Raw genomic sequence first — 13,765 nt, 5'->3', positions numbered from 1 at the left:
GTTTGACTTAAAGGGATACATAACTATTTGAAAAATTCAGGTCGAATTTTAGCTAGCTCCTCCCTTTTCGCGCATCATGATAGCAGATACAAACCAGCAAATTTTGGGATTTTGCGGTGAAAGCACCGAGGGGAAGTTCACTTCGATGATTAACTAATAATAATGCACCCTTGATCGATTGAATCCTATTAAATCATGATTAAGATGATTAAAGGGAGTAATCACGATTAAATCAGGATTAAATAGAGTTAGTGATTAAGCCAATTACATCACGATTAAATCGTATTAGTGATTAAGTCGATTAAATCATGATTAAGATGATTAAATGGAGTAATCACGATTAAATCAGGATTAAATAGAGTTAGTGATTAAGCCAATTACATCACGATTAAATCGTATTAGTGATTAAGTCGATTAAATCATGATTAAGATGATTAAATCAGGATTAAATCGAGTTAGTGATTAAGCCAATTACATCTCGATTAAATCGTATTAGTGATTAAGTCGATTAAATCATGATTAAGATGATTAAATCACGATTAAGAAGATGAAACTGATTAACTTGTTATTAAATCGCGCTTAAGAAGATGAAACTGATTAACTTGTTATTAAATCTCGATTAAACTGATTAACTTGTTATTAAACCAAGATTAAAAAGATTAAATCACGATTAAGTTGATTAAATATCGATTAAACTGATTAACTTGTTATTAAAGCAAGATTAAAAAGATTAAATCACGATTACGTTGAATAAATCTCGATTAAACTGATTAACTTGATATTAAATCTCGATTAAACTGATTAACTTGTTATTAAATCGCGATTAAATTGATTAACTTGTTATTAAATAACGTTTAAACTGATTAACTTGTTATTAAACCAAGATTAAAAAGATGAAAGATTTACTTAGAAAAGTAGACTAATTTTGCGACGTTGAAATTTGAGATGTTTTAGAAATATAATTAAAAACCAAAAAAATACTTAAATACATTTTATATATTTTATATATAATTATAACTAGAAATTTTGAAAATATTTTAAACATCGGATATCTGATATTTTTGAAGTATTTGAAATATCGGAAATGTTTGGGAAACACTGGAAATATCTGAAATTTGGAAAATATTTGAAACATCGGAAATGTTTGGGAAACACTGGAAATATCTGAAATTTTGAAAATATTTGAAACATCGGAAATGTTTGGGAAACACTGGAAATATCTGAAATTTTGAAAATATTTGAAATATCGGAAATGTTTGGGAAACACTGGAAATATCTGAAATTTGGAAAATATTTGAAACATCGGAAATGTTTGGGAAACACTGGAAATATCTGAAATTTTGAAAATATTTGAAACATCGGAAATGTTTGGGAAACACTGGAAATATCTGAAATTTTGAAAATATTTGAAATATTGAGAATAGTTCCTTTTATAAAACAACCTTGGCCATCTTGTTGAAATGTTGCCTCCCCGCTTCAGCCGTGGATCCGTTTTCTCTCCCACTAAAGAGTTTATGAACTCATTCTTAGGCATTGGCTGAACTATTCCAGGGTAACATTTCAACAAGTTGGGCAAGCGTAAAGACATTTTATAAAATCAACTATTGTTATGAAATCCAAAAATACTTAAATACGATAAGGATATGAATACTTATCACGTAAGAGCTATTTTATGTACTTCTGATTCAATTTCGTATAGAAGGTGAACGTAGCTTTGACTGGAAAATATTCCATAGTCAAACCCCCCTGACCAATGACTCGTTACACCGCTGTTCCTAGTCAAGTTAGAAATGTCTTACTCTTCATTTTATTATTTTTATAAGCCTAATTATAAAAAGCGAAGGTCTGTGATATTTTTATTACGGTCCCCTAAAATTCTTCAATAGCCATCAAAAAACACCGCTCCACTCTGAACCCATCAGTCCACTTCTCAATTATATATCATCTTATATAAAAAAAGAAGCCTTAAAAGCTTGAGATGCTATAAAAAATTAATAGCGAAGAGAGTATCTTGGAAGATAGCGTGCAAAGAAGGCAGGAAGATGTTCCAAGGCGGGCCCACCAGATAACGAATAGAAATGCATGAAAACGGATAAAAATAAAACACCTATCTTATCAAACACCACGAACGAGTGCCAAGAGGCGGTTACCTATTTCTAATGTTCTTAGAAACTGCTTACATTTACAGGTGCTGTGATAGAAGATAAATATTTTTCACTATTCTTTATAGATGAATCAACGTTTTAAGAATAAATGTTTAGTGATTGAAAATTGTATTGCTGACCTAATCAAATTATTGTTAAGTATATAATATAAAAGTTAATTTAGTGTTAAGAAAATAACAAGTTGGTTACGCTACAATCCCTGTTTCACATTGTAAATTCCGAAAATTACTTTTATAACACGTAAAATAAATTATATATAATATATGAATCATAAGTTTATAAATAACTTTCAGAAGTATGCCAGTTAGTGGATATAATTACTAATAGCTACATGTAAAGTGCAAGTGACCTAGAATTGAAGATATTCGCCTCTAACGACAAAAATACACAACTTAAAAATAAATTATACTATGCCTCGACAGGGTATTGATATAAATATAAAATGCTTTTTTTAATAATAAATTATACACATAATTATAAATACGAACGGATTAATAAATAAACCACTTTGTGTACAATAATAAAATTTAATTAAAAACTTATATACAGTTTATCCGCTAGTTATCTAGCGATTTTTAAAGCTATTAATTCAGGTGGTCGGATTACAATGCGTAAGAGGGTGGTGGCCAGTCATTCATGACACGCGAGCCAACAGCTCCCTCCACTCACTATTGCCGTTAACCTCTACGAAAGGGGAAACCGAAGAACTAGGAGGAAAACTCCTTTAACCAGCAGGGAGATAACAGGCAAACTCAACGCAGAAAGAGTGCTTTCGAGTTTTTACCCAGTGCCACAAGCGAGGATCGAATCCGGCTCCTTAAACTAGGAGGAGAAAAGGCTAACCACTCCGCCACCCCACCATATTTTGTTTGAATTAAACAAAATAAATAACAAATTAATTACTAACAACTGTGTTAAATTTAATAGTTTCATTATTAGGGTAATCCAAAATAAAATATATTTTATTTCTATTTAATCTTGCGAATTCGTAGGCTATCTTAAAAACTTAAGTTAACTCTGAAAAACATTATCACTTCAACTACCAAACTACGTAAACCCCCCAAAAACACCACTAAAGGTATAAGCTAACAGCGTAAACAAGGTATAAAATCCAATTAAGAAGTAGAGGCAGATACGGGCAGGTTAAACTGGTAAATAGCGTTTCTACGTTATCTGTTTTCGTTTAAATAGCGCTGATAGTAAAATAAAAATAAATTTTCTAATGGAAGAAACTGTTATAGACGGCGTGTAGCTTATCCGAACAGATAAAAACAGAAAAGCAAAAATTGAAAAATAAAAACGTTTTAAGTACATTTTATCGCCAAATTGAGAATCTGGCGACATTTCGTCAATTTGACGAAGGATAGAGCCTTGTTGAATTGACAATTTGCCTATCAGCGACGCGCAATGATTAACTTTAATTGCAAACATCAAAAGTCACAAAAGAATCTGAAGAACTTAGATTACGCCGTCAAAAAGCCTTCCGTACATCGAGAACAGAGTGACGTACAATTAGCATTAGGCCTTGGAGCTACTTATTCGGAGCTAACCTAGAAATATTACAGACAATAACCTCTACATACAAGCGACGCGAAAAACCTTACCACGAAAGCTTACATTAGGCCTTGGAGCTACTTATTCGGATCTACCTTACAGACATTACACGCAAAAATCCTTACCACGAAAGCTTACATTGTCATAAGCTAATCGCCAATATATATAAGATTGCCTAGACTATACAATATCTTGTAAACAAAAAAATGAGATAGAAGTCAAATCAGGGGACCCTTAGGCGCCAATTTCTCCAAGGCGTTCTGGCAATATTTACAAGCGCGTCTCAGACAAGAACGGCGTTCGAAAAAACGTAGGTCGCGTGATAACTAGACGACGCCGAACGAGAGAATCGAACAAGACTCTCGGGCAAAAAAGAGGGGAAAGGTTTCTATTTAACACGGTGCTGGAAAACCCCCGAGAGATCCCAGAGCTCAGGGCTAGAAAGAGAGAGAACATTTTGATCCCGGTTCATGGTGATGATTCCTATAGGCGTCCAAGAGTCGCGCGCCTTCTAAAACTCCAGCCTGCTCACTCTCTATATTCTCCTCGTGAAACATTCCCTGATACCCGATCCCAATCGGCACCAGTAGACTGAAAAAACAACCAGGACTTAGATATTACTTGATGCAGATGCCAGACAGCAATGGCTCGACGCGTACGACAGATACTGTTATGATTAAGCGCCAAGAAAGTGGCGATAAAAAACGTTAGAAGCTTCGCAAGTGATTTTGGAGGTATCGCTAATTTAAGGTAAGTTTACGCTTTTCTAAACGCGTGTAAATTGCGTTTAAACTTCTTAGTATTAGGTAAATTGCATTCAAACTTCTTAGTATTAGGTAAATTGCATTTAAACTTCTTAGTATTATTTAAATTGCATTCAAACTTCTTAGTATTAGGTAAATTGCATTTAAACTTCTTAGTATTAGGTAAATTCTATTTAAACTTCTTAGTATTAGATAAATTGTATTTAAACTTCTTAGTATTAGGTAAATTTCATTTAAACTTCTTAGTAATAGGTAAATTGCATTTAAACTTTTAGTATTAGCAGGTGGTATTAGTTAAATTGCATTTAAACTTTTAGTATTAGCAGGTGGTATTTGTTAAATTGCATTTAAACTTTTAATATTAGCAGGTGGTATTAGGTAAATTGCATTTAAACTTTTAGTATTAGCAGGTGGTATTAGGTAAATTGCATTTAAACTTCTTAGTATTTGCTAAATTGCATTTTCAATGTGCCTTTATAACGTTACCGAGATACTAGTGCAATAACGTTCATTGCCCAAAGCTAGAAACATTTTTATGGGGAATAGTTTAGCAAACTTAGGGTTCATAGCACCAATATTGAAAATTGAAATGCCAAATTATAGTGGGGCACATTTTCTAATTTTTTTAAGTGTAGTTTCATTATCTCGCAGTGAAATCGCAGTTTTCAATAATTTTAAAATATTTTTGAGCCCTAAAAGCGGTACACCCATTTTTAAACTAACTTTAAACTCCCTTTCTCGGGCTGATTTTTCGAAAAGGATAAATTTCGCGGATGCAAGTTACAATTCTCCAGTAGTCCGAAATAATTAACGATTTGTGGCAACACGAAAGTTGTCAGGTAGCCCAAAAAATAATTGTGCTTTACTCACCTTTCGTGGTTCGTTGATTGGTTTTTTTTGCAGAGGTTGATTAGCATTTATTGGAGTGTTTCCTCCTTGGAGAATTGATGGTTTGTCTCCCCGTTTTTGAGTCATTGATGAAAGATGAACCTCACAGATACCATCAACAGCAGCGACTAGAAACGAGATGTGACCAGGTTAGAGAATATATTTCATATTATTTCCTCCACGTTTAAAAATAAACGTTAAAGGCGTAACAAAGATTACTCTTAAGTTGTAACGGATGGAAATTGTTTAGGATTTTATAATTTATCATATTGAAAGCGTTATGCCGGGAATTATAACACTTTTCAAATTAACTCAAAAATTATTTATTTTTAAATACTAACCTCTGTAATATCAGTTTAAAAATAAAAAAGGAGTTATTTTAAAATTTTCACCAAATTTCAATTTTTTCGAGATGTAAATCATTGAATAAAAGATAGATGGCGATACCTTTCCGGCGCAAAATTTACCGATTTTCTACTAACATTCCGCGCCATCTAGCTAACGACTTAGACCCGCAATGCTTATAATGATCGTATACAAAAAACTATTTAATTTTGCAAAAATCTCGAGTTGAACTCGATTAAATAATCAAATAAAAACCTAAATATAACAAAATAGCTACTTAAAAAACGTTAAAATTAACGAAAAGCATTTAGAAACACGATCTCCAAAATCGATACTACCCAAGTATTGATTTCCTGCGGCAAGAGCGAGATTTGATATTTTAATCCCCCGTACGGTGCTTCCCTCTACCAACGAGAAACGCAACGTAATAATAGCTCACTCCGCGAAAAGATGGCGCTAGTATCTCCGCAAAGTCATTCGATAAATTTCTAATGAGTTTTTTTCCCGCTCTCCGCGGGGCTATCGATTCCAAATCTTTTTTCACTCCCCTCGGCGGTTTTTGGGGCAATTTATCGTATCCTTCGCTGAGTTTTGGTCGAGCCCCCTCTCCAGATTTGCTGCCCCCCTTTTTGATAAGTGTCGACCCGCCCCGGTAATTGAAAGCACAGATTTCGAAGCGTCACCGGAGGGCGGACCGTTTTACGCCATTATAATAATGATAAGTTGAGGTAAACTGCGTTTTCCATAATTCTTTGTTATTGAGGGCTCACTCGCAGGTAATAGGGGCGAGAAAGAATGGGAGGGGGGAGAGGAAAAGGGGGGACACACAGAGGAAACTTCTTGTAGGGACATGATGAGAATCATTTGCCGAATAACGTTACGGAGGGTTATCACAGAAAACTTTTGCGAGATTCGTTTATAGCCTCGGAGAATTTGACTCGCGTTTACGTTCAATTAATTAACGCGGACGTTTTTTTGTTTGTTTGAGTGCGAATTTGGTTTATATTATCACACTAAGGTAAGTTTTTTGTTTATTCGTCTATGGTTAATTTAAATTAATAGTTAGCGAAGTTTATTTTTGTTTTGTTGATTTAAAATGTGAAAATTAAAAAAATGTATCGAAGTTTAGTAGGCTATAACGCCTGTAAAAGTGTTCTAAACGCAAGGCGCTTGTGTTCAAGGAGAAGTTGATTTACAGGGTTTTTGGAAACTGTTTTTTTTTCTACGAGGCGCCTGTAGAAGGGTTTCATACGGGATACAGCGTTGTTTCGGGGTAAAGATAGCTACAAGGGAAAGTTCGTAGAAGTGTTTTAAAAGTTATATTTATCAATTTTCAAATTCCAATCAAATTATATTTCCGTAAATAAAAAATTCCAATTTTCAAAATTTACTATTATATATTTCACTATATAAAAAATTTGCAATTTTAAAAAAAATGTATGATATTTAACTATATAAAAATAGCAATTTTAAAAATTGAGTACTATATTTAACATTATGAAACTAGCAATATAAAAAATTTCGTGTTATATTTAACTATAAAAAATTTTAATTTAAAAATTTTGTATTATATTTCATTATATAAAAATAGCAATTTTAAAAATTTAGTACTATATTTAACTATATAAAAATAGCAATTTTAAAAATTTAGTATTATTTTTATCTGAAAAAAAGGTATTTTAAATTATAAATATCATAAAATTAGTTTAAAAACCGAAAAATAGGTACCACCCAGGTTTAAAACGAGTCAATATAAACCACAGGATTTTTGTGTGTTAATGTTTGATATCGCATATCCTAAACGCAACATTCCGTCAAATGGTTTATCGCGATTCAGTAAGCAAGTCGCTTGTACAAAAATAGCCGTAGAAAAGACGCAAAATCAATAAAGCCAACTTGAGCAAGCCGACAAATTCTATATATTTGCTATCTCTCCAAAAAACGGGACCACCATCCTTGCCAAAAAACGGATTCCCAGGGACAAAAAAAGGAACCACCGAAAATTGAAGATAGCCATAATTCGTCAGAGAACGGAGTTGGCCATATTCTCCCAGAACCGTTTTCGCGACAAAAGAAACAAACCAAAAAAAAAACGGGTAGATACGAAGAGAAACCAGTAGGTACAGCATGGTGAAACGGGCTTACATGGTTCCATGGCTTTCTGACATATCCCCCCCCCCCCCCTCTAACAGGCCAAATCTCTTTTCCGGTACCCTCCGCTATGGGCCGCAATATATCTAAAAACCGCTGGTCGAGAAAAAGATTAAAAGTGACCCGAGGTAGAAGCCAGAGAGAGAGAGCGCGCTAAAACGTAGGACGCGAAAAAAGTCCGTCCAGTACATATGGTAAGAAGATAGACAAGGGGCGATCGAAGCGCCTCCCAGTGGTTCGCCTTGTCAACATGAATGCTAATTTGTTTTCCCGGTCGTCGGCGATTCGCGCGTGCCCTAGGGGAGGGAGAGTCAAAGGAGGCGTGGTCACGCCGCGATGACGGAGCAAGCGCGAGGCGTCCCGAGACGAAACGGCGCGAGCGGCGGCGGCGGGGGGAGGGCAGCGGACGTAAGCGTTCGACCGATTTCCCGCGCGTCGATAAAACAGCGTAGATCGTATCCCCCTTTCCCGACTACGCTCTCTGTTTCGCGTCGCCCGTACTATACTCCTTTTTTCGCCCGCGTTCACCGCAGCAAACGCTACCGGCGAAGTATTAACACGCCATTGGACGTTCTACGTCCCGTTTTTCGTAACGCGTAACGTCTCTAGTCTGACTCCCCCCCCGCGTTCAATCCTTCTTTTTAAACTTCTTTTATGTAACTCCACTTCGCCCCCCCCGGATCGACTTTTTTTAACGTTTTTTAGTTATATTTCTCCGCTCCATCCCTGTTCGGGGTACAAGCTCGCCCTCCTTACGGCTTGTAAGACTATAAGGAATAGGAGTGTTAGAAAAGAGGGGGGTAGGTAATAGTAGCCAATTTCGGCTCCGTCCCCCTGGCCAAAACACTCTTCCAGCCTCTTACGGTTTTCTGATCCCCCTCTTCGCGTTTTTATCTACGGGGCGCCCCTTTCAAACTCCCTACCCCCCCGCACCCGCCGTAAACACCACCCCAATCTCTCTCTCTCCCTCTCCGGTTCCCGCGCGCGGAAATGCTTCGGCAACCTGGCCCCTCCGACGGCACCCTCAGTCTATCGGCCGAAACACGGCTGGAACGATCGAAAACGAGGGCTTCCCCCGCGCCTCGCTGAACACCTTTCGCTCACCGCGTGCGTACCCCTTTCTAATCAAACCCCATTAATAAACAGATAGCCCTAACGGTCGCGTTCTGTCGACGACGACGACGGACTAGAACGAACGCTAGCCGTAACCGAGTTGCCACGGATTCGATACCCCAATGCGAACGAGCTCTTGACGAATGTTAACTAACGTTACGACGAATAATTCCGTTAAAAGTGCGAAAAATTAACGTAAACAAGACAGAGGGAGAAAAACGGAACCGCGGCCGAAAAAAAAAGGAATCTCGGCGGAACGACGCGGCAGCTGTCGACCCCCTTTCGGTGTCTCAGGCCGTAAGCTCACGCGCGGCGTTGGCTCGACGGCAGCGACTTTTGGCCCTTTCCCCTCCCCACCTCTCGTGTCGCAGCCGATGTCCGACAAGCGAGGGTCGAGTCTCCTCCGTCCCGCCACCGATGCAGCGAGTCGCCGACGATAGTGCCGAGGATACGCAAACACGCGCCGACAGAACCTAGAACAGACTTCGTTCGTCCGACCGCGTCGCGAACGCCGTTGGCGCCGGTTAGGCCGGGAAAACTACGCGGGAAAATTAACACTTTTTTACCGCGTGACGAACGAACGCGCGCCGGAGTTCTATTTTTATAAATTGGTTTGTGTACGTTATAAAAATTCCAAAACATTGGAGGATGTCGGCATGTCCGCCCTACCCACCCGTTAGTGCGCAGGTAAGAAATATATTTTTCTTTTACTACCAAACTGATTTAATTTATTTATTAATGGGCTTATAATTGGGAATAGTTTTAATTCGGATTCAGAAACTTCTGACGGCCTCAACTGAAAAGTTATCTAATTCTTTTAGAAAAATATATTTATCCAAAAATACTATTCAATAAGATTTAAAAACGATGTTAATAATAATAATATTAGAGTTAAAATTAATTTAATCTAAATATAAATGCCAGATTTAGAAACTACTGACGGCCTCAACTGGAAAATTATCTTATCCTTTAGAAAAATATATTTATCCAAAAATACGATTCAATAAGATTTAAAAGACATGTTACTAATAATATTAGAGTTAAAATTAATTTAATCTAAATATAAATACCAGATTCAGAAACTACTGACGGCCTCAACTGGAAAATTATCTTATCCTTTAGAAAAATATATTTATCCAAAAATACGATTCAATAAGATTTAATTTAATATTAGAGTTAAAATTAATTTAATATAAATATAAATACCAGATTTTTTAATGATAAAAGAAAATAAATTAACTCTAAAGAAACCTGGTTTCATTTAGTTTAAATCTAAGATTTTTAAGATACTGTAATAAAATATTAAACATTCATAGATAATAAATAGAAATGTAATGATAATATTTACTTGTTTAACTACAAAGAAACCTGGTTTCATTAAGATTTATATTTTTTTTAAACGTAAAATATTAGTATTTCTTAAGATATCGTCTATATAAATTATAAACAGATTAATAGCAGAAATATAATGATAATACTGAATAAATTAAGGCCCAAAGTAGCGTGGTTTGTGGAGACCTGGGAATTTTGAAGACTTAAGATACAAATTAAGATACTTCAATAAAAAAATAAACATTTCTTTCAACTACTCGAAACAGCAGGTAGCGAAGAATCGCCATCAATTCTAATCGGCTTTGGTTAGCTGGTGCCGCGGGCCAAACGGGAGGGGGACTGCGAACCGATGTTTTATAACCTGAGGTTGAACTTTGACACGCTCTTGTCTTCGGCTCCCCGTCCTCTTGGATTCCCCGCCAGTTTAAAACCGGAGCGGTTACTCTTTGATCTCTCCGCGCGCTCCGTTTAAAATTGGACCATTGGTCACTGCCTGGGGTGGTCATCGTTTAGTTTATAGCTTCGGCGTCTTGGCTAATTTGGCACTACCTGTCGACGGGACGGGACCAACTTTTGAAAAATGACCCTGGATATGACAAAATTCGGAGAAATGACCCGCAATGGGACCCTTTTTTTTTACGATCCATCCAGCCAGTTTTCTGAGAATTTTCGCGTCCAAAAAGTGTGGGAAAAATTTAACCGCGGCGAACATAAAGGGGTAATACCTAGCCAAATAATTGGACACTTTCCTAAAAACCTAAAGGCGTAAAACCATTTAGAACCAAGACGATATGGGAAAATATATTTAAGTATAATATTCCCGAATAATCAGTCATTTATATAATTCCATCCATTCGCGTATTGTTCAAACGCCCTTAAATGGGGAAATATAATGATATAACGGCAACCTGTTGAGGCGAGGGGAAAGAATGCCATTAAACTTTAACAACCATACGCAAAGTCCACGGTACAGTAATAATAATAATAAAATGAAATATAATAACTCGTAAAAATTAATTATATCATATAATATAACATTTAGTACCGCGATTTATACTTAAATATTTTTCTAGTTCTCAAAAATAAACGCGAAATAAATTATTAAATTATTCGAAACAACACGAAGCCGTTTTTGACAAACTTAAAAAAAAAGAATCAATTCGACTGGGACGACGTGGCGAAAGACGCAAAAGTGATAATGAAATCCTCCCGAGTAATTACAGGCATCGAGGGAACGTTCCTACTTAGTAGCCAGGGTCCAGCCACCATCTGTACGCGTGTCGATTATTTTAAATCGCGTGATTTCGGGCTGCGGGATATATACAGGAAGACTTTTCCAGCGCAATTGGTCCGTCCTATTGATTACTAACACATGCTCGCGAGTTCGAGGACGGGTCGTCGAGGAGATGGTAATTGACAATGGTCTTCGTGACTGATTTGCGAGGGAATTGTCACGCTGAGGAATTTAGGAATGTCAGCGAAAAATCGAAGAAATTGCGTGAGAACCACGGTTGGCTAATTTCTCTTAGCGGACTGTGATTGATTCTTTCGTGGCTCTGATGGACTGTAGTCCCTTTCTGTTACGCAATTCTGTCTGTGGATTGCAGACGATATCCGCTAACGATAGTCATAGATGTAGTAATTAATCTGGAGTACGCCAGATTACGCGGATTTAGTCCAAATTTCGTACTCTTTATTGGAATCGTGTACAACGATTAGGCGGAGTTTGCCGATATTAGACGGATTAAGCCCAAATTTCGTACTCTTTATTGGAATCGTGTACAACGATTAGGCGGAGTTTGCCGATATTAGACGGATTAAGCCCAAATTTCGTACTCTTTATTGGAATCGTGTACAACGATTAGGCGGAGTTTGCCGATATTACACGGATTAAGCCAAAATTTCGTACTATTTATTCGAATCGTGTAGAACGATTAGGCGGAGTATGCCGATATTAGACGGATTAAGCCCAAATTTCGTACTCTTTATTGGAATCGTGTACAACGATTAGGCGGAGTATGCCGAAATTACGCGGATTAAGCCAAAATGTCGTACTCTTCATTGGAATCGTGTACAACGATTAGGTGGAGTATGCCGAAATTACGTTGATTAAGCCAAAATTTCGTACTCTTTATTCGAATCGTGTACAACGATTAGGCGGAGTATGCCGAAATTACACGGAATAAGCCCAAATTTCGTACTCTTGGTCGTGTACACAGATTACTCTTATACCAGCATAATATTCAGTACCAGATGATTTGGAATGTAAAAAATACCATTTTGTTTAGTGCTTAGTTTATTAAATTTTATTATGTTACAAAATAATTTATTGATTAGGAAAATGAACCTTGAATTCGCCAGGCTTTAAAATCACCAATAACATTTACATATTATACCGTTTAATGTTTGAAAAAATAATCGTACTAATTTCGCGATAATTCTGTAATCAAACTACAACTTAATGGCACCAGGAAATGCGCCTTGTACTTGGCCAACCACTTTAACAAATTTAATAATTTCTTTATCTTAATACGCGAGTGGAGAAGCGATCATTTTAGCGCCCCAATTATGAGGATTAGGTTTCGATCAACGCGAGAAATTGACACCGCAAACTGGGTTTATAAAATTAATAAATTTAAAAACTACATATTGCATCATCCATTCGTATTATACGACTAAAATTATCTTAGAATTGACACGAGTTTAAAGTCCTTAAAGTTTTAAGCGTGTGACTATTTAGCGTTTGATTTTGCATCGCTGGGTTGTTGAGGGGGGGTCCTAAGTACCCGTGTTTGTCTAATATTGATAGCGCGTTGATTTATCTGACATCACACGCCGCGGACGACAAAAAATACACAGATATTGAAAATGGCTCCTAATATGGTTCTAGTAGCATTTCTGCTATTGCGCATGTGCAGTAATACAATACGGCTACATACACTTTGCGCTGATAAAAATATTCAACGTTTACCTTCCTACATCCCAGCCTAGCCCGCCACAAAACATTCTTTGTCTCAAAGAAATTGAGACGTTTTCTCTACTATAAAGAAATTTCGTTATTTTCAAATAAATATGAACTATAGTATAACTATTAATACTGTTTGCGTAACGTATAGTTTTGTTTAAGTTGAAGAATATGATTATTTTTAATATCTGATATTTAAAATACTACGTATTCTATTTGCATTAAGAAATTGATTTTGTCAAATTACGTTAAATATTGTTGTGCATAATCGAATGAGTTTAGATAATTTTTATTGATCCAATTAATAATAATTAAGTTTTATTTCTGGAATGAATAGTAATTTTTTATTTTAAGTAATATTGGTATATATTTTTATTAGGTAGAATGAAATAATTTTAATTCATAAAATTAATAATAATAAAGTTTTATTGATAGAATGAATAGTAAGGTTTTTATTTAAAGTAATTTAGGTATCTATTTTGATTTGG

The 13,765-nt window shown here is 36.1% G+C and overlaps 1 protein-coding gene across 4 annotated transcripts in view; it reads left to right on the top strand.

Moving 5' to 3' along the window:
• The first annotated feature begins 4,025 nt into the window (after window positions 1–4,025).
• Window positions 4,026–13,765, top strand: part of LOC149926502 (uncharacterized) — a 32,612-nt gene continuing 22,872 nt past the window's right edge. The window contains exons 1-2 of one of the 4 annotated variants that reach the window (XM_090158984.1): window positions 4,026–4,469; window positions 5,387–5,520. In XM_090158984.1, the coding sequence (XP_090015110.1) occupies window positions 5,431–5,520 (90 nt within the window). In that variant the 5' untranslated portion in view covers window positions 4,026–4,469; window positions 5,387–5,430. Of the gene's footprint in view, window positions 4,470–5,302; window positions 5,323–5,386; window positions 5,521–6,726; window positions 6,735–8,904; window positions 9,668–13,765 lie in introns of those variants that run through there. The other 3 variants (XM_090158985.1, XM_090158988.1, XM_090158986.1) reach the window with 3 other exon arrangements.

The sequence above is a fragment of the Leiobunum rupestre genome, chromosome 9 (assembly GCF_980474605.1).
Source record: "Leiobunum rupestre chromosome 9, qqLeiRupe1.1.hap1, whole genome shotgun sequence".
NCBI lineage: Eukaryota > Metazoa > Arthropoda > Arachnida > Opiliones > Sclerosomatidae > Leiobunum > Leiobunum rupestre.
Note: the sequence above shows the minus strand (reverse complement) of the source record. Positions and strands in the feature narration are given on the sequence as shown.